The sequence below is a fragment of the Eretmochelys imbricata genome, chromosome 5 (genome assembly GCF_965152235.1).
Source record: "Eretmochelys imbricata isolate rEreImb1 chromosome 5, rEreImb1.hap1, whole genome shotgun sequence".
Classification (NCBI taxonomy): domain Eukaryota; kingdom Metazoa; phylum Chordata; order Testudines; family Cheloniidae; genus Eretmochelys; species Eretmochelys imbricata.
The window spans coordinates 98,710,594-98,733,389 of record NC_135576.1 but is presented as its reverse complement, the minus strand read 5'-3'; the positions used below and the strand labels follow the sequence as shown (position 1 = coordinate 98,733,389).

Here is a 22,796-nt window from a genome sequence, read left to right as displayed (position 1 = left end):
ATCTATTTTCCAATGACTGAAGTTCAAGCTTAGGTGCAACATATTCCTGGTGGACATTTGCTTTTATATTAACAAAATATACCAGAAAATCTTAAACAAAAGGATAATAGGTGACAATTTGATGGCAATGGATACTATACAGTATTGCAAAGTAATATATTCTGAATGACGTGCTGATCAATGTCTATTTCCTTTTTCTCTTGTTATGAAAACTGCTGCAATAATTTACTTTAAAAGTATATATTCTTGATTTCTAAATAGAGACAGAAAGGCAGAGAAAGGGAAAAAACATGGTTTGTAATTTGCAAACAGATGAGATTTTTCTTCTCTTTTTATGTTCTGACTTTGGTTCCTAGTATACAAACTGCAAAATCTCATTTACTCTTCCTGAATATTAAAGCTGCCTTAGCTTACAAATAAATAAAAATAAAAACAAATAAATACATTAAAAATTAGAGGCAATTTGGTCTGTCTCCTAATCTTATCAAACATATGATTCTCCTTGAATTAAGAAAATAGTCCACAAAGTACAAGTGAAGACAGAAATTCTGATTGGGGATTACAAACTCGAACGCGCCATTGTCTTCCTCAGAGATCCAACACAACTCCCACTGAAGTTGCACACACATAGCTGAGATTAGAATTTGACCCAATGGCTCCGCGTATAACCCTGAGATGCATGAATATGCTGGCAGTTCAAGAAGGAGCCGCAAGGTACCTCTTCCCTCCCCTTGCACACATAGGCAGGATTCCCAACTGGTTCTCAAAGAAGCACTGGAAGTGAGGTAACAGAATCCATCACTGAAGCAACCCAAATAAAAATAATAGTTCACGTGACATTGTAGTCTTTAAAAACCCTTAAACCCAGGGATATTAGCTAGATATGAGCCAGGATTTATTTTTGTAAAATGAAAACTAGGGATGGTTTGGATTCATTTTCCATTTAATCCAACCTACCTAAATTTACGGGCTGGATAAAAGGTTCCAGTTTCAGCTCATCTCTAGCATCATCACACAGAATACTTATGGTGCAATTCAACTTCAAGTACAGTGTAGTCATCTGTTTAGAGCCTTTAGTTTTGTTCAGCCACTGTCTGTTTTAAATGCCATGAACAATATAAAACAGTAGATTTCTGGCACTGTCAGGCCCATGCAGAGCATATACTACTGAAAATGCTTGCAAGCTGCAGCCATCCTGTTTTCAGCACCTGGGGTTTCAGAATTCAGAACATGGTTAGTTTGTGAACATAAAATACTTGGTAAGAAAAAAATTCTTATAGTTGTTTGTGAAGAATTTTGAACTGTAGCTTTGTGGTTATATTTCTTATTTCATGTGATGATTCTTACATGTGTGAATGGCCCTAGATTCAGTTAAGGTTTATACTGTGGACTTGCCTGTTCTGGTGTTAGTACTAAATAATAAATCCAACCACTATTGTCTCCTCTTGACTGGGTAACATCCCTTGTCTAAAATAATAATTGCTCTGTGTTCTCTAGAATTTCTGCTGTGCTTCTTTTCTGACCACAGAACAGTTGCTGAGTGCAAATCAGAGATTAATTAAATATGGGGGCGAAAAAAACTTTTAGAAAAAGACTATATTAAGGTTCTGGATGAAACCAATACAAGCAAGAAAATGCAGAGAGAACGCTGGAACTCTTCCTCCCTGCTGTGCCTACATCTAGCAGTGTTTCAGTGCAGTCATGGAACAGTATGTGATTACAAACCTATAACCAGACTTCAGTGATTTAGCACAACAGGACCGGAGCTCAACTTGAATTCTGAGTTTAATTGCTTCAAAGAGTAAGTTTTGTGAAATTAAAATTTCCACAAAATATTCCAGTCCATGTACTCCTGGTACTCCTTTTGCCACACCATAGGATGTTGAGATATCAATTTATTCAGGGGTTGTCTACACAGGGATATTTGGGAAATTTAAATCCAAATTAATTGTTAACGCTGTTTAAACCACATTAAATCCCTGTGTTGACACTTATTCAGTAACAGTAAATTAAGCTAATTCAAATGAAGGCCACTTTACTTCTGAATAAGAGTGTCCACACAGAGGCTTAAGGCGGTTCAACTGATGCACTTTAAATCCAGACCTTTAGTTAATCATATAATTTTCCTGAGTATCCCTGTATAGGTAAGCCCAGAGCTATACAATAAAATTTTTGAATTAAAATACACAAATTTAATACTAACTTTCCTTGGTCTAAAATGTGTATTTTAATGGACTTCCAAGGCCAAAGGGGAAAATCCTTAAGTCATTATTCATTCCTTAATCACCCAGAACTCCCATTGAAATCAATAGGAATTACACCTGAATTAATAAATAACAATAATAATACCAAGAATCACACCAGAGGAGAATCTGCCATTACATTTTGAACAAGATTGTCACTAGCCTCACACAAGTTGATAGGTTGCCTGGTAGCCCAACATTATTCCTGAGAGTATACAGAGCTGTGTATATCATGACTGCAGAATTTGCCACAGAATTGTGCTCCAGAATATCAGTTTTCATTTTTAAAAATGTGTTTCTAGTCCTAACTTCATGTTTTCAAGTGTAAACTGATGCTTTGCTGCCTTACAGAGTCTGCTGACAGGCTGAAAAATGGTTTTGGGGGTGTGAACAGGTACTTTCATCTCAGAAGGTTGTCAAGTCTGAAACCTCAGGACATGTCATTTAAATGTCAACACTATTTAATTATTTAACTGCTGCCCATTTTAGCAGAAACATTCATTTTATGTGCTTATCCTGCAATCCCAAACTGCCTCCAAAAGCTTCACAGGAGAACAAAGCACCAGCTTCCTCCTGCCCACTGGCAAAAGCTCCAGCCTCCCCTCTGACAACCTCAATGATTGAGTTATGCTTTAAGGCAAAATTCTGATACATACCAAAAACTGAAAATATGGGGGCAGTGTATGATAAGTGGGATTTAAGATTAACAGAACATGGGTGCCACTATACTGACTGTATTGTTCATTTTAATATTTAATTAATTAAAAACTTCTTTTCATTTAAATGAAACCACCAGAGAATTTTTAGTCTGGTGCACGACTGTGTCAAAGAATCTGGAAACCTAGCAGCTGAATTAGGCCCATCGCTGCAGAATATGTGGGGTTTTGGCTATATACATGTGGTTTAAAAGAAGTAAGAAGAGCTCCTCTCCCTCCCTCCAGTGCGAAGAATCTGTGCACCATCCCATACAGTGAGTCCCCGAAGTTAAGGCAATTGATGTGCTGTGAAAGTTCAGAATGTTCTTTTAAACACCCAGAGCTTTATTATTTCCAAATCATATTTCTTTGCACAAGGCAAAGCACGTATTCCTCCTTCAGTATTACATATATACCACATTTGTACTTTAATAAAATTCATTTTAATTACTTGTGTGTTTAAAACCCCATATTCAATGAAGAACACCTTTTAACATTCGGACAATTAAAAATGGCTGATCTAGTGTAAAACTTTCCAAACCTACAATGAACTTTCCAAAACATTTCCCGCCAGTTCTCTCCATCCCCCCCATCCATCCCCTTCATTCTCCTAGCATGTCACACTCAGGCTGCACTCCTATTGCTACTCTTTCCTTCCCTGACATCTGTTTAGCACTTCCTGCTCTGGGCTCCTGCCTCAGCTTCCGCTGTGTCTCTAACTGGAGTAGAGGAAAGGAGTAGGGTGTGTGGAGGCTAGTGAGGAGTGGGCAGGGAAAAGGAGGAAGGAAGGAAGTCATCTCAGACCCTGACCCTGCCCATCCTGGCAACCTGTTAAGAAAGCAGGAGAAACAGCAGGGGAAGCTGGAGGACAGACCAAAAGGTGGAGTCTGCCCCATAAAGCAAGAGATTACTTAAGTCTGAACTCACACAAAACTCCCATTGAAATCAATGGGGCTTTTTAGCTGAGTAGCTTGTGGCTCATAAATTTTGTGACAGTTTTTTTAAACAATGACTCTTCCTATGACATTAATTTATTTAAGGGTGAAAGGAACAGAGCCTACTGTAGGCATCAAAAGGAGAAAAGACAAATGAATTCATAGGGGCCTAGGCTAATGTGTAAAATTTCAAAAAAAAATTTACAGTATGAGACTTCTGACATAGTTGCAGTAATGAGTCTGACTCTCCATAAATCCATCATGACAAACCTCCAGCCCAAACAATGGCTGGGAGTGTTGGCAGGCGTGTTACACAATTTTGAAAACACTTGCTGAGCAAGTCAAATGCAGCGTGAGAGAGAGAGAGATTGAGATTCTCACCCTTGTAAATATCACATGCAGAAGCAAATTTTCTGTCTCCAATGCTGCTGATGGGGGAGGTTTAGGTTGGATATTAGGAAAAACTTTTTCACTAGGAGGGTGGTGAAACACTGGAATGCGTTACCTAGGGAGGTGGTAGAATCTCCTTCCTTAGAAGTTTTTAAGGTCAGGCTTGACAAAGCCCTGGCTGGGATGATTTAACTGGGGATTGGTCCTCTTTGAGCAGGGGGTTGGACTAGATGACCTCCTGAGGTCCCTTCCAACCCTGATATTCTATGATTCTATGATGGCATCTCCTGCTCCACCCAATGAAGGGATGTTTTGACAATTTTTTCAGTTTTGATACTAATTTAACTAGACATAATGCACATACACAGAGCCACAATATATACTGGAATTTAATAAGTCTTCTACTGTTGGTTGATTTGTTCTGAGATTGTTTTATGTATATATTTGTGATACTCATTTTTCATTTTTTACTTGCTTTACTAGGATTTATTTTACATAATCATGGACCAAGGTGTACATTATTCTTTTCTTGTTTTTTCTTCGTGATATTTTTCCTTTTCAGTAAGTTTTATGGCATTCACCATATTTTTTTAATATACAGATAATGGTTTATGTATTATAGATCATTCTCCTTGCCTGAATCTTTGTTTTCTTAAATCTACATTTTGTGTGTGTGTGTGAGACACACTCAGAAAAATGTAAAGAGCAAGAACTTCTACGAACCTTTCAATACAGATAATATACTTTAGGGATGGGTAGAAACAGAAATGATCTAATTTTGCAGTCTCTCATTGGTCAATCCAGTTTCCATTTTCTCTAAACTATCAAAGTTTGGAGACAGAAGGGTTCAGTTACAATTTGTCTGTTATACATACACTTCAAAGGTCATAAATATTTTAGCTCTGTGAGGCTCGAAAGCTTGCACATGCCAACAGAAATTGGTCCGATAAAAGATATTACCTCACCTATCTTGTCTCAACCCTACTGACTTCAGTGGAGTTGCATGGTTGTAACTTTTGGCAGAGTTCAGCAAAAAACCCTCGTTTGTCATTCAGACAATGGTATCCTTTTACAATTTTCCAAATAGCTTAGAATAACTGCGCCACCCTACAATTCTCAAACATTTTGACATTTTTGATTTTTGAAGTATTACTACTCTCTTGGCTCATCCCTAAATTCCAAAGCAATACTTTGCCACTCATTTCACACAATTTAAGTCAAGACTGTTTGAAGTCCAGCATTTATGTCAGCCTTGCACTTAAAATCACCAGGAATATTTTATTCCTGTGGTTGTTATGGTTTTTGGCTTAGTTTTTAAGTGAATCCCCAATTATGTCACAATAGGATTCTAAATTATTTCCACAGAGCCCTCTCCTTGGTGACCATCTCCATCCAGGTTCTGAGCACCCTCAATATCTTGGCGGATTGAGCCTTAGTATTGTATCATGTAAAGGCCAGAGACTGAATAGACAGTACAAAGTTGTACCCCACAATTCTCTCCCCCTCTTGCGGTTACATGTTGTTTAGAGAATTACGATAAATTCCAGTTGGATCCACTCCTTTTTACTCTTATTGTAATTCCTTTCAACTTAACTCATAAGTGAATGCCTTTCCCCATTCTATACTGAGTGCAAATGAATAAATCCAGGTGGGAGGACACAGATTTAAAGTAATTCAGATAAAACAACTGTATTCTATATTACCTTTGTTATAAATATATAAACCAATTCTAGTAGAATATAGACTGGGATTTCCAACATCTACCCAAAATGTCAAACACAAGTTCTCATTCAAAATTCTCAGGAAAAAGGGGTAGGAAAATTTCAAACAAGGCAAAATCAAGAAAGCAGGCAGATTATAAAGTTATTACATTATGTACAATGAGAGAGGGAGATCCTGAGGTGGGAGGGATAGAGAGAGATCTAGCCGTAAAGAGGATGACATGAAGAAAGATGCATGGTAAATGTTACCCGCACCCCTTAGAAGATATGTGGGGCAGGGTTTCTGTGGAGTCCTGGCTCATGAATGAAGAATTCATATAATATGAGCCTTCCAAGGTTGTGGAATAATTATATATTAATTGGGAAACAGTATGTAATTATGGAATTCAAGACCGCAACATAGTACATTTGAAAAAAGAGGGCAGAGTTCAAGTTGTGCATGAAACCTTAGCTTTGGCATTCTCTGACATTTAGTGATTTACTGTGAAACTTTAACAAGCTTTTAATGTAGATTTTCAATGGAAATTCCTTGTCTTTTATTTTAAAAAAGAAGAAAGCATACAAAATATATTAGAAAAAACTGGAATGCCTTATTTCATGAGCCTTACATAATCTACAGGATGGATTTCCTGTTCTAATCTTGCTATGCTCCCACAAAATATAAATTTAAGAACATGCCTGAAAATGCCTGAGTATTTGCCTTTTACCAAGCAGCTTGACTACAAATACCACTTCTATCTGAGAAGCACTGAGAAAAAGTAAAGGACAAAATAACCCAGAATATACAGGTATGTTGTAGATGACACAGATCCCCTAAGACTTACATCTTTGCCAATCAGGTCCTCTTGGTTCTCTACAATTCCCCAGGGGGCTATACCAATGGTACAGATCTTCCCTCGGGATTTTGAGGCATGATCCTTTAATGCATCTCCAACATGCCGAATGACTCCTGAAAAAAAGAAACAGGCTCATAATCAAAAATTCAAAGCACAGCATTTTTGGTCACGTTGGTCTGGAATCAGCCAACCACTTAAGTGTATGCTTTCCTAATCACATCCCTATTCAGCACAGTGCTTAAGCATGCGCTTAAAGTTAAGTATTTCCTTAAGTGTTTTGCAGAACTGGGGCCATAATAAAATGATTTAGATTGATATATACAGTGCCTTACTAGTTCAGTGTATTTTACATACAACCTTACTGAATAAATTAATGTAAACAACAAATTCCACAACTCTAACAATGAAAATGAAGACATCGATCATCATAACTTTGCTTTTTCTCATCTGTATCCAGATACATACACACTCTAATATGTGTAGTGTGTATATCTTCAATCCTCTCCAAGTATGCAGAAATGCACAGAAAAGGGGGGGAAATGTGTAGCATGTATGATTGTCCCCTCAAATTTTGAAACCTCTCAGGCATATAACCCACAAGTAAGGCGGTTGAAATACTGATGGAAATGTTGTGAAAGCACCATTACACACAGCTGTAGACAGCAGTGGCACCATCCCATCAAACCACAAACCCAGTCACCAGGGAAAAGCCAGCAGGAAGTGCAAGAAAGTAGAGACTGGTGCACACAAAATGTGCACCCCATGGCTTGCCATACTCTGATTACTGCTTGCACTGTCTAAAGCAACTTCTGGCTACTTTAATTACATTCCTATGCTAACTCCTGTACAGTGCACATGTACAGGTTAATGTGCCAGGCTGGACAGTTGCTTTTGGACTCAGGCTTTCTTTTCCGCTTTCCAGGCTCACTTTCCTAACAGTTTTGACACAGCTTGTATCAAGAGCTACTTTCATCACCTGACTGCAGCTAACAGTAGCACAGCAGCACATGGAATTTAATGTCACTTGCTCTTCTTTGCTGACAGCTTTGCATAAAATGCATTTAAAATCTGCTTGTGCTCACTGAGGGGATAATTGGTTCCAAATTACATTCTTAGATTGATTTTTTTTTAAACCAGTTTTCTTTACTGTTTCCCTGCTCTGGTTCCATGAATCCTAAAGTGACATTGACAGATTACAACAGTCAGACAATAACCACAAGTTTCCCCATAGCTACTGCCCTCTTATACCCATTTAAAATCAACAGTGAAAAAACCTGACATCTAATCTTCTAATCTTCCTGGCTGCCACCACATTGTCTGGCAGATGAGGGCAAAATGCACACATCTCAGCCAAATGAATCTGTGATCCCACATCCTGATGGTGCACAGCAGGTCTTCTCTGTCTACGAAAGCTATTGCTTTCTAGGGAATACAGCTTCTGATTTCAGATGGATATTGAAGCAATTTGTTTATAAGAAGATACGGGGTGAGTCAGGCATACGCTATTTATGTTATGTCGTGAATATGAATACTCAGAGGGCAACATTTTAGGGGGTTTTCTATTATGCCTTTTAACAACATACAGCTAGCTCCCTGTCTAACTAACTACTACATTAGTTGCCATTCCACGTAATACGTGTATATTACCAAATTATGGGTGCATTGTGAGTGACAGCAGCTAATGTATATACACACTTCAGGTTAATAGTCACACCTTGCATCTAATATTATTAATATTCTTCAGAAAGGAAATGCTGGAAAGAATTTTTATCCAAAACAATGGGTGAGATTTACAAACAAATTAGGTACCAAATTTACATGTACAATTGGACACCCAATTGAAGTGCACAGTTATCACAATTATGCAAAACAAATTTTACAGTTGTACGTGCAAATGAGCGGTTTATGTGCAGAATTTTTGAGTTGTGCATGCAACTATGGTAACTGCAAGAAGAGATTAGGTTCACAACTGTGTACCTAACTTATTTAAAAATCTGACCCCAGAGCTTTCTTCTGCTTTACTCTGTATACTTTATGTTGTAAATAGAAGTAATTGAATATTCAGGATTGATTTTAGGATCATACACAACAGTGGTTGTTCTAACAGTCTTATTTGACTATGAATAATTTTTTGGCACAGAAAAAAATACCTGTTCATATCAATTTGGGATTTTTTTTTGTCAGCTACAATTATGACACTTTGAAAACTGCTATAATGGACATAGAGCTTTTTCTCTTAACTCCAGTCTTATTCTACAAAGCACAACTTCATATTCAGTCCTCTGAAGACATCTTCGCAGCTTGGTTTGAAATGCTGAGTTGGCGAGCCTATTGCAGTATGGTTAAAAGGTCCACAGATGGATGCATTTTTAATTAGGATTTTCTATCTATATCTGCCACACTCAACGCCGCACGATCTGAACATCTAACAAAATTATCACCACCCCAATTTACAGGCCAACCCTTGTTCTAGTTTCCGTCCTCATCCAACTGAGGCATTGGGGATGTTTAAAAAAATACCAAGAGATTCCACCTGCTCCTGTTTCTGTTGTAGGTATGGGAAAGCTGAGAAGATGACAAACTTCCCAGACAGCTAAGAAACAAAGGAAACTGGGCTAACAATTACTGTAGTCATCTTTAATTCAATATATATTAAAAAAACAAAAACAAACAAACAGTCTCATTAGGCATGTTCTGAACTGAGCTTCAAAATATGTGATGCCTAATCCAAATCCCACTTAAATTAATGCAAAGATTCAATGAGCTTTGTATCAGGCCTGTATTATCAATATGGTAGAACGAATATGCTACTCTCCATAGGCACTGAAAGGATTAAATAATGCTGAAATATTGATGTAATGTAGCTGTGCTGACTCAGGTAGAGATAATGTGCCACAAAAATTCACGTGTGCATACTTTAACTTTACATATTATCGTTCCCCATATGTAGAATGCTTTGCCTTGCCTCATTTCCCCGCCTCCCCATCATTTCAGTCTCTCCATGACAATAAAACTCATGTGGACAGGTAGAAAATAACTTCCATGTCAGGGTTCTAAAATTTGGATGTGTTCAACTTTGCATACAAATTGAAACATGTTACCTCTGTTTCTGCAAGGACAATTGGGAAAAAAAACCTGGGGGGGGGGGCGAATGACTCCTAATCCACAGAGAGGGGGGAAAAATGACTTTTATTCAGATTAAAGGCTTTTATTTTTTCAGGCACATAAAATAGAAAAACTCTTTTCTCTGTCACATCTAACTTGTTCTTATAAGTGAAAGATAAAAGTTGCCTCTTTTTTTGGATGAAAATATTTTCCTTTAATGAAGTGGAAAGTTTCTTGTTTGTAATACCTACGAACTAGCTACCCTTTCAGGCTGCTAGCTGCAGATCACTCCATTCCATAAACGGTACCTGGACCCATTGATGTTAGTCTCATGAAGTCCCCTCTGACAAAACACTTCAGATGGTCTCACAGCAGGATTTATGTTTTGCACTTTACAATCTGTCTTTCATGCTTTAATAAACCTTTTATTCTTGGAGAGCTGTTCAATACATATTATTCTGGCATTTTCTTGCTAATGCACAATAAAAAGAAAAAGTTACCATAAAATGGCTCAGCCTCTCTTTAGAATCTGGACTGATTCTAAATCATGATGTTAAAATGATGAAAGCCTCCCGGATGCCACAAAGCTCTTATTTTAATGTTGCTTGTTACCTGTGTTTACTCCTCCAGTGAATATCCATGCTCCAGTTGTCATGGCAGCTTTAATCAGACCTTTCCCAAAGACTTGCTTGAGTTTTGGCTGAAGTTCAAAATTCTGAAGGCCTCCATGCACAGAGATGAGAAGCTTGGGGAGCTCAAGCTGCCATTCTTTTGTCATTAGGTGTAGAAGAAGATCAGGCTTTGTGTCAAAAGACACACGTACATACTGCAGAATTAAGGGCATTGATAAAGAAAAAGGTTGGTTATGACTCATGATGTGTAACACCAAGAAAATATTTTAAAAACATACAACTTTTGCAACAAGAAACTAATTAATTGTAACTTTGATGGTTTAAAAAGCAATTTATGAAACTACAGACCATGACAATTATAGGTAGCCATTTCACAGAGTTTACTCTCTCCAAAGCTCTTTGCAATAATTAATCAATCAATCCTCACAACACCTGTCAGGAGCTAATAGATAAACATTATCCTCAATTTACAGATGAGGAAATTAAGGCAGAGAGGTTAAGTGATTTGCCCAAGGCCATAGGGGCAGTTGGTATCATACCTCCATTTAGAACTCTCTTTATTCTAGACAAATGTATTTAAAAAATATCTACAAAATATGTAATAGTGGACATGCCTGCATTTAACTTAAGGTTAAGGTTGCAAAGTCGAGCACTCAGAAGTTAGGAAATGGCTGAATTAAGGTTCCCCTTTCAACTTGCTTCACTTGTGTGGATTTAATAAAGAATAAATTATTACCCCTGACTGAGAATATGTTTTAAGGCCAGAAGGGACCATTAGGTTCATTTACACTAAACTTTTGCAGAAGACAAACCATAGAATTTCACCCAGTAGTTCCTGCATCAAGACCATAACTTCAGGTTGAGCTAGAGTACATACAATTATTCTGGAACCTTCCACTAATATATTTCTTTCCCCCACCCCTCTTGGTTTATCAGCATAACCTTCAGATCCACAGCACAGACTTCAGAATAGGCATATCTGGTTTTAGAACATTAGTACATTTCAACGAACATATTATGCTAACACATTTCATGAACATTTTGTTCATTTTTACTATGTCTATTCCTTTTTTGTGGTCTGTGATTTGTCACCTACAGTAAGTCTCATGGTACTGTTTCTGCTTCCTGAGTGGATGTGAAACTTCAGATGGAGTATTTCTGGCATGAATGCTAATATCTGTGGTTGCATGCAAATATGGGTATTCAATGACGAATGGCCTTTCTCAACATTCCTGCAAGCAGAGCCCCATTTGCACAAATGATCATGAGAAAACAAACGAATAAGAACTTGGTCCAACTGAAAAGCACACCAGAGTTAAAAAATATTGATTCGCTCTACAGTTATAATAATCCTCCCAACATCTGCTAAGTCTTTTTACTATTAGGAGGCAAAAGGCCATATGTAGTGTATATCTGGTGAGCATGTACTGTACTATCAAGTATGTGTGTAATGGCTTTAATGGCTGGATTGCTGAAATTGAAAGGCAAACTCTGCTAGGCATTTGAGTGCACTGGCTGAATGCTGGCTGAATGCTGAAGATAATGCTTAGATTTCACTAAGAATTCCATCCAGTAATTCCTGCATGAAGCCCATAACTTCTGGGCTTCACTAAGAATTGAGGATATCATGGACTTGTGACAATGTTGATAAGACACTAATCTTTATTTCTTTCTCCCTGTCACAGACAGAAGTTGGGGTTACAAAAGGTTATACCACTATTACATGGCAGGGGTTAGCAGCCACATATTGTAACTATTATTGAGGGTACTCAACATCTTAAAACGCTGAACCCTCTGAATAGTTAAAAAAGGGAAGATTTTCTGTTGGTCTGAGTATTATATTCCGGTTTTGTTGGCAATGAGAGTCGATGTGTTCAGTCTCCCATGATGAATATATGCATTTTAACTGATGATGTTCATATATATTTGTTACAAGCAGAGGTTGTAGGACCATCCCATGTGCCACTCCTGCTCAGATCAAATCCTGTATCCTGCCACCACTCATGACAGACACCAAATGTTTAAAATGAAGACAAAAATTGCGTAGGATGCACATCAACCATCTTGCAAAAGGTGATGGAGGTTTCCTTCTGACCCTTGTAGCAATTGGTTTATTCCATAAAACACATGATTTCATTAACCCCAGTTTAGCTTGCATAACTACCAACTGGTAAAAATATTAACTCCTTATTCAGCCACTTCTATAACTTCCAGCAGTAACAAATTCCATAAGCTGACTACAAGATATTGAAGAAATATTTTCTTTTATTTATCTGAAAATTATCACTAATTTCAAATCACCATTTGTTCTTGTTTAGGCGAGAAAAAGGACTATACTCTTAATGTAAAATGAAATTTTATCATATGAAGAAATGTGAGTAAACAAATCTGAGTGGGTCTTCTCAACTACAAGAACCAGCAATGCAAAGGAAATTTAAATCTTAGAAACTCCTCTGAGAAAAGGTCAAGGGGCTAAAATATTGGATTTTCTTCTCGTGAGAAGAAATGTCTAGACTTCAATTTTGTGATTATCTTATTCCTTTTAGCTCTTGTGGGGGGCATTTTCAGTTTGGTGTGCCTTGGATAATTCTTTTGTAATCACTTCAGATGTAATTTAATGTGTATAGGATCATTCTTTTGTCATCACTTCCAAGGCACCCACTAAATTATGAATAAATGCTTTTAAAACCATTTTTGATCATATTAATAATTTATCTCTCTCTATTTTGTAGTAGAACATTTGACCTTTTCCCTTTTCTGTTTAGATTCTGCTGCCATTACTGGCTTCCTTCACTGCCACTTGCTCGGAAAGATTTTTAAATGTAACTATGAACTTGAGCCAAATCGCTGCTCAGTTCCATCAGTCTCCCCATATCTCTTTGGCTGATATCTACCTTTCAGCTCCATAAGTGATTATATTTTTATAGAGGAGAATTTGACACTTGTGAAAGAAGCCAAACTGACAGCATTGCTATTTATCAACAGAACAGGTACAATATAGGAAGCAGAAGGAGAAGCTTCACCACAGCAACCTGCCAAAGTGCTTTGGCTCACCACTGAACTAGTTTAGATGGGCCACACCATAGGATGAAAGATTAGTTCAAGTTCCCATGTCCATTTAATCTATAGCTTGACGATTAGACTCAACAAATATGTCACTTAATACTAGCTGTGATTATGATGCTTTATTTTCATATCAAGGGATTAGCCAGAAACTCAGACTCATTTCTCATTGACCAATAAACAGCTAGATGGCTGCAAAATAGCCCAACCTAGGTTAGAATTGAACTACAGTGGTAATCTAGTTGTAAAATTTTTCATATCCTGAGCCATACAGTTCTCCAACCACAATGCCTCTATTAGAGTACATATAATTAAACTGCAGTGTGCATTGTACCTGGCTGATTGCTGATAATGATAATTTGAGGGAGACACTTACAAACTCACTGCACAGACTCATTCTGCTGTTGACAGACATGACACTTAAGTATTTCTGAATTTTCCCTCGATTAACATACTGCCTAATACTTTGCCTTCTGCAACGCAATCTGGCATTTCCCCCTGTATTTTCTCACTAGTGGCAACTGGATGATGACATGACCATTTTACCTACCTCAATTAACTGTCCAAAGTTTCAGATGCTTTTCTAAACTAAGCTGAATCTCTGAACCTTTTGCTGTTTGTGCCTCACAGCAAAAGGCCTGATCTGGCTCCCATTATAAACAAGAGCAAAACTCTCATTAGCTAACAGAAGCAGAATAGGATCTTTATTAATATTCTTTTAATATTTTAGGGCCTTATTCAAATCCAAAGGAAGTTAATGGAAGCACTCATTGATTTCAATGGGCTTTGGATCTAGGCCAGGGGTGGCCAAACTTTTTGGCCTGAGGGTCACATCTCGGTATGGAAATTGTATATAGGGCTGGCTGGGATAGGGGATTGGGGCACATGACTGGGGGAGGATGAGGGCTCTGGCTGGGGGGTGCAGATTCTGGGGTGGGGCTGGGGATGATGGGTTTGGGGTGCAGGAGGGTGCTCCGGGCTGGGATGGAGGGGTTTGGAGGGCGGGAGGGGGCTCTTGGCTGGGCAGGGGATTGGGGCACGGGTGTGTGTGTGTGGGGCTGGGGATGAGGATTTGGGGTGCAGGATGGTGCTCTGGGCGGAGATCAAAGGGTTTGGAGGGTGATCAGGGCTGGGGTTGGGGCATGGGGGGGGGAAGCGCACTCGGATGCAGGATCTGGGCGGCGCTTACCTGAAGCAGCTCCTGGAAACCGTGGCCCGTCCCCCATTTGGGAGCAGGGCCAAGCCGCTCTGCGCGCTGCCCTGTCCGCACGCACCGCCCCCCCCTCCCATTGGCCACAGTTCCCGGCCAATGGGATCTGCAGAGCTGGCGCTTGGGGTGGGGGCAGAGTGCAGAGCCCCCTGGCTGCTCCGGCTTCTAGGAACCATGTGGAGCTGTTGCACCTGTGGAGCAGAGCAAGGCAAGCTCCCAACCCCGCTCCCTGTCGGGAGCTCGAGGACCAGATTAAAAGGTCTGATGGGCTGGATGCGGCCTGTAGTTTGCCCACCCTTGATCTAGGCCTTTGTGTATTTCATTCACTTTTTTCTCCCGAACCCTTATTATTTCAAATGCTGTAAATTTATTTTGAATATTAATAATTTGCTATGTCAAAAAATAAAACCCATTGTCTTTTTCATGGTTTAATGTCAAAGGATTATAGATTATCCCCCCTTGTTTCTCTCTCCTTGCACTAATGGCTTTTTAAAATCTTTCCTGTGCAGTTTTGTCAAATCTATACTTTTTAAAACCGCAAATGCATTTTTAGGTGTGGCTGATTTCCAAGACTCTTTAATAAAATACAACACATTGAAGCTATATATGAGAAACTATATCTGGCAAATCTGTTTACCTGCCTCATAGCCACAATGATGCATTTCAACATGAAAGAACAATGTAAGGGACACTAAGCCTTTTCCACAGTAATATACTTTCTGTCTTCTGAAGTTGCAAACATATGCCAGCCACTCAATGAGCATGTTAAAAGTATCATTTGAACGCTTTGGATTAGCAGGAAATTATTAAAAACAGAACTAATGTATTTAATTCACTGTGAACCTTTCAAGCAGCCATCAGCCATCCAACCTTGTATAACCATGATCAAAGCAACTTTAGTTCAGCAAAGCAGAGTTAATTAGAAATCTGTATAGGATTCAAATGTCCCAATTAATGAAAGGGGTTCCAGAATTATTTGTGTGTTAAAAAGAGGAGGATAAATTCAACACAGCAGTTTAATTTGGTCCTTTAAATTCAATGCGCAGTGCAACAATGCATGATTGTTCCCACCTGGTCTACCAAGGTCCAGACCCCCCAAATCTCTGTTCAGTCAATTAATTTTTCATATTTCGGTTTAATTAGAAATTGACAGTCAAGCTATATTTTGCATGCATGTATTCTTGGTGTTGGGGTTGATATAAAACCTGATGGCATATCATGTACTGTTTTATAATTCACTAGAAGCCCACCTAAATCCAATAATGACTTACTTAGTAAACCAGGTAACTCTTATTCATTAAAGAGGGATTCTCAAGCTTTTCAAACAGGTGCCTTAAAACATTTTACTGCATCTCTCAAATCTCGCTGACAGATCTGTTGGATGGTATCTCTCCACCCAGGAGGAGATCTGTTGATGACATTGACTTAATTTTCCTGTCTCCATTCTTCCGATAGCCCTTGACCTCTTTCAAAAGATCATGGAATTAGCAGTGCTCAGCCTCTTTCCCAGCTCTTTACTGCTCCTTTGTGTGATGGAGGTCTTTTTAAGGAGCAGAACGTGTGCAGAGGACCATAGCAATGTGGCAAAGTGGTGGTCCTTGGCAAATAAAACCCCCGAACATTTTGGAGAATTTATTGATTGAGCCTTTTGCTAGTTTTTGGGTGGGGGAAGATTTGTATTTAGTGCCCAAAAGCCTTTGGTAATAAAACAATTTAAAAGATATATAAAGAATTTGATGAAACAGCAGAAGGTTGGTGCCAACAAATAGATGAGAGATTAATACATAGAGGCTGGGTAACTATATCCTAATGAGCTGTGCTAAAAGCTCTGTCCTGCAAATCCCGAGTTTTGATTTTTTGTTGTAGGTTTATATACAATTTCATTTTATTAAAACAAAATCCTACTTATTTCCTCTTCTGGGCTTTCCAGTATATCTTGTTTATTGTATAATGACAGGTTTCAGAGTAACAGCCGTGTTAGTCTGTATTCGCAAAAAGAAAAGGAGTACTTGTGGCACCTTAGAGACTAACCAATTTATTTTAGCATGAGCTTTCGTGAGCTACAGCTCACTTCATCAGATACATATCTGATGAAGTGAGCTGTAGCTCACGAAAGCTCATGCTAAAATAAATTGGTTAGTCTCTAAGGTGCCACAAGTACTCCTTTTCTTGTTTATTGTGTCTCTGTTATGGCTAGACAGTGAGCTCTTTGTGGGTAAAATTGTCTGTATTTTTATGTCTGGTACTGTGCTGAGCACATGTGCTTAATTACAATAAAAATAATTAACATTAATAGAGTCCCTTCTTTTATGTGTGTGCATGTGTGTTTTATTTTGATTGCAAGAGGGGGAAAAACACATGGAAATTAAACCTGAAACTCTAAAGATTTTCCTTAACTTAAATATTGAGTTCAAGAAAATGTTTATAAAGAAGATTTTGCTTAAATTTGAAAAACCTGTTATTTTCTGTCTAGCTGTGCTAATACCGGCCGCACCACAAATATTGTATATACCCTTGAAGGGTGAAATTTTGTAATGCATTTGCTGAGTATTAACAGGATTAACCATTTTATAAAACCAAAGAAAATTTTTACTAATTGCAGATCTAGAAACGTGGGTGTAGTTATTATAGGACACTCAACTGTTACAAGAAATGAGGAAACACCACTTTATTAACTGATCTCAACAACCACTATAATCTAATCTCAAATATACTCTGCCATAAGAGAGTTAATTTATCCACATGATTCACCTCAAACATTAAAAGGATAAGTGGAAAAGAGAATGGTAAATTTAAGTCCACAATAGGCACAGGAAAACTAATTTAAATTTTACTAAAAATGTATCACCATTGCACATATGCTGGAGATGTGGATAGAAAGTAGATACTCTGAATTAGTAATGCTGTAGGCAAATACATAACATTGATGAAATATGGGATAGAATACCACTACACAGGCTTTCGCTGATGATTTCATATGGTATGTCTCTCAAATTCTCAGAAGGACAAGGTGGGTAAGGTACAATGTTTATTGGACCAACTTCCATTAGTGAAAGAAATTTTTGAGCTTACACAAAGCTCTTCAGGACTGTGTAAGCTTGTCTCTCTCACCAACCGAAGTTGGTCCAATAAAAGATATTACCTCACTCACCTTGCCTCTCTAATATACTGGGACCAGCATGGCTACAACAACACTGACAAATTCTTAGAAGGTGATTCATTATGTCTACCCTAAGAAAAACAACTTTTTAAAAAGAAAACTGAGAACAGTGTTGGCATCACACTTAATTATTTGTACAAATATGGCAGAAATTATTACAATGAGCATGAGGCCAAATATTGTCCTCAGTTATGTCAGGACATACCCAGTGAAGTCCATTTAGCAGCCCCATAGAGTTCAGTTTTTCACAAATAGGATATTAGCAAAATTAATGTCTTTTGGGAATTTTTGTTTTACATTTCTGGAGGAAAAAATGAAGTTTGAACCATTAAAAGGAATGGTATGGCCCAATTTTGTTGAGGATGTTCAGTCTATTATGTTCTCCTCTGTTACTGTCAATCTGTATTGATTTTTTTTTTGGTTATTACGGCCTTATTGTAGCTTTGTTCTTGATTTTCGCTACAATTTAAAAAGGGATATAATGATGCTCACTAGTAAACTCATTTACAAAGTACTTGTACGTTCCCCGTCACTCTGTATTAATGGTAACTTAACTGTATTTCAACTGAAAATAATATACTTACAAAAGGGGAAACAGTTACCTTATTTATCAGATGCTTGAAACCCTTTTATTTAAATATAAACAGAGATCAAATTTTCTCCATGGATAACCTGCGCATGGTGGAAATTTTCATTTGTCTTTCTGTTAATTAAATACCTGACATCCTCACTGCTCTTCGTCCCTCAAGATTTTATAGTTTTGTGATTACCACGGATCTGGATGATGTTACTCGATTTTGTTTTATCTTGGCGAATACCATCAATCTTTAGGCCTCAGAGCATGTTCTACAAGGTACAATGGCTCAAATCTTCTGAGTTTTATTCCAAATTCTTCCATTGACTATTGGGGTGATCTTCAACAAATCACTTAACCTTGCTGTTTTGCAGTTTTATCCATTTTTAAAGTGGGTATAATATTTATCTATAATGGTTGCCACTAACACTCAGCATATGCAAAGAATTACCATACAGTGGTGAATGAGAGACAACAGATTTTATCTGTACTTAGGAAATTAACTGGAGTAACTTTATGCTACACTTATATATTGCATTTGATGTGAGAGTAAGTGTTAAGTCTCCTGAAAATATGCAAGGCCCCAAGGCTTGATATACATTAGTCTCTTTATCTAGGTCTTATTTCTCAAGGTTCTGGAGGCTGCTCATTTTTCTCACTTAATCGCTGGCAAAAATGGCCATCTGGTTTGTCTTGCAAAATGAGAGCCTTGCGGAAGGTAAATTCAGATGCATATTCAGGTACTGTATAGGTTTAATTCTTTTCATAATTAGAACCACAACAACTAAGCTTATGTACTTACCCAGCTCTCACACTACACTCTCCTGCCCACGGTGCTATGGCTGTCAGGCACCGTAAGGGTGGCCTTTAAGGGAGACACTTATCTCATTAGCTCTTTAGTTTATCATAAAAAAAAAAAAACAGTCACCGTTACAGTTCTGCAGACCTGCTTTCATGGTTGTCACCTTACTGTGGTCATATGCATGTTGAGCTTTGTATCCTTTTGTGTACAATAGCCTGAAAGAAGCTCAGCTATTCAGAGAAGCTATGATTTGAAGGCATTTTCCCCATCAATAGACTTTCTGAATGTCTGGCGGCTTTATGGAAGCTTTTCATCCATTCAGAACTTGTTTGTTTTCTTTCCCTTCTGATGTGATTTAATGACTTTGAATGGTTGGCAGGATGCAAATGTCTTCCTGGTTCTTCCTATTCTCTGGTACTGTTAAAATAAGTCCAGAGTTCCTCCAACAGCAGTTTTATAGTAGAACACCAGCATGTCACAGATACTATTATCCATAATAATATGCACTCATTTTCCACACATATACTAAGTCAAAAGTTACCATTAGATGCTATAGTATTGGTGCTCTAGTGTTTGTTAAAATGTGATAACAGACTTCAGTGGGAATTGCACATCTATACCTCAGAGAAGAATTTGGCCCACATACTTTGGACTGTAACCCTTAGAATTCTATATATGAAAATCATCTCTGTATTCTCTTTTTTTAGTATTCCAGTCCAGTACTGTAAGACTTCTCTTGATGGAGCAGCAGTTATACGTAGAGGAGATTAAATCAATATAAAAATCAGCCTGAATTTTCACCCATCCTCTGAAATGAACACTAACTTTGACTAACAGATTAGATTTCTTTTCTTTTAGTGACCCCTCCATAGTTCATCCAAACTATCCTTCTATTGCTTTGGGATGTGGTGGCAGGATTGCTGGGCTCCAATACCGATTGTTTCAAATTTAGCATTGCTTTCAAGCTTCCCTTGAGTTCTATCCCATAGTGAATGGTGTCCCCCTAGGAACTTCTGATTACATAAAACGATTTCCCTCTCCCTCAGGCTTAATATCTCACATAGAAAGGAGTGAGGTTCCAAAAGCACTTTATTTATTCTAGTTCATTTATTCTATGGTAAAACAGGGTGGCCCCAAATTTAAAAGCAGAGAAACACTGATGCCTGCCAGATAGTTACAGAGAATGACCAAGATAAAGAGAGTCGGTTGCTATTTGAGGATTCTGAGGGAGGAAGCTCTCAAAAGGTTCAGAAGTTTATGTAAAATGTAAACAAGCACCTTACGAACGGTTAATGTTAGCCCCTCACTAATCATGATTGGAGAATAGAAGAAGTGGATGTAACTTCCTGCTTCCCATTACATTTCCTTGGAAATAATCTTTCTACTTTACAACTGATGAGTACAATTTTTTGTTCCTTGCCATATTTTACAGTGCTGTCCTTGAATTGCACAGGTTTGGTGAGAAGCGTCTTGCTTCCACTGAATGTGATATACAGCACTGTGAAATGGGTGGCTTGATTTATTCCCTTTAGATAAATCCTATTTCATTTTACTAAACTAGACATATTTGTACACTCTTTTCTGTTAGAGTGAATGAGAGTTGATTCGCTTTATCAATTTTCAGGTGCCACTGAATAGGCATTAGGGGATCGTTAGACCCTCAGGGAAACACTAATTTTCTAGCTGCTTCTATATCTACTCATCATGGGTGACGCTGTGTTCTGATACTTCACAGAATTACTACTTCAGAAACAGATACAGGTGGAGATTTTCAAAGGCACAAATCGCAGTTACATGCCTAACTCCCACTGACTTTCAAACCTTCAAATCCTTTGTAATCCTCCCACATGTTGATTTACTGACTCTGACAGGCATGCTGTCCAATATGTGAGAGAAATAAAATATATTTAAAGTTTACCAAACATGCCAGACAGTGACAGACTGCAATTTACCAGGATTCTAACAATGTTATGAATTAGCCAGGAACTGTGGGAGATGGCTGTCAAAGAGAGGGAAAAAGAGGAGGAAGCAAGAATTAATTGAGAGTAAAGAAGTTATAGTTAGAGCTGTCAAGCAATTAAAAAAATTAATCACAATAATATCTGTTAATATTTAAATATTTTTGGATGTTTTCCACATTTTCAAATATATTGATTTCAATTAGAACACAGAATACAAAGTATACAGTGATCACTATATTTATTTTTGATTTACAAATATTTGCACTGTAAAAAAATAAAAGAAATAGTATTTTTCAATTCACCTAACACAAGTACTGTAGTGCAACCTCCTTATCATGAAAGTTGAACTTACAAATGGAGAATTATGTACAGAAAATAACTGCATTCAAAAATAAAACAATGTAAAACTTTATTAGAGCCTACAAGTCTACTCAGTCCTACTTCTTGTTCAGCCAATCAAATTTGTTTACATTTGCAGGAGATAATACTGCCCGCTTCTTGTTTACAATGTCACCTGAAAGTGAGAACAGGCATTCGCATGGCATGGTTGTAGCCGGCATTGCAAGACATTTACATGCCAGATGCACTTAAGATTCACATGTCCCTTCATGCTTCAACCACCCTTCCAGAGGACATACGTCCATGCTGATTACGGGTTCTGCTCAATGACAATCGAAAGCAATGCGGACCAATGCATGTTCATTTTCATTATCTGAGTCAGATGCCACCAGCAGAAGATTGATTTTCTTTTTTGGTGGTTAGGGTTCTGTAGTTTCTGCATTGGAGTGTTGCTCTTTTAAGACTACTGAAAGCATGCTCCACACCTCGTCCCTCTCAGACTTTGGAAGGCATTTCAGATTCTTAAACCTTGGGTCGAATACTGTAGCTATCTTTAGAAATCTCACATTGGTACCTTCTTTGCGTTTTGTCAAATCTGCAGTGAAAGTGTTTTTAAAACGACCAACATGTGTTGGGTCATCATCCAAGACTGCTATAACATGAAATATATGGAAGAATGCAGGTAAAACAGAGCAGGGGACATACAATTCTCCCCCAAGGAGTTCAGTCACAAATTTAATTAATCGTTTTTTTTTTGTTTTTTTTTTAAAGAGCATCATCAGCATGGAAGCATGTCCTCTGGAATGGTGGCTGAAGCATGAAGGAGCATATGAACGTTTAGCATATCTGGCATGTAAATACCTTACAATGCTGGCTACAAAAGTGCCATGCAAATGCCTGTTCTCACTTTCTGGTGACACCGTAAATAAGAAGAAGGCAGCATTCTCTCCTGTAAATGTAAACAAACTTGTTTGTCTTAGCCATTGGCTGAACAAGTAGGACTGAGGGGACTTGTAGGCGCTGAAGTTTTACATTGTTTTGTTTTTGAGTGCAGTTAGGTAACAAAAAAAAATGTACATTTGTAAGTTGCACTTTCACAACAAAGACAGGTTTCAGAGTAACAGCCGTGT

The 22,796-nt window shown here is 37.9% G+C and overlaps 1 protein-coding gene across 6 annotated transcripts in view; it reads right to left on the bottom strand.

Moving 5' to 3' along the window:
- Nucleotides 1-22,796, bottom strand: part of TRPM3 (transient receptor potential cation channel subfamily M member 3) — a 612,909-nt gene that overhangs the window by 160,706 nt on the left and 429,407 nt on the right. For all 6 annotated transcript variants that reach the window (XM_077816402.1, XM_077816403.1, XM_077816404.1 and 3 more), the window contains exons 4-5: nucleotides 10,538-10,751; nucleotides 6,809-6,933 (exon numbers count right to left, since the gene is read on the bottom strand). In XM_077816402.1, coding sequence (XP_077672528.1) covers nucleotides 6,809-6,933; nucleotides 10,538-10,751 — 339 coding nt within the window. The remainder of the gene's footprint in view (nucleotides 1-6,808; nucleotides 6,934-10,537; nucleotides 10,752-22,796) is intronic.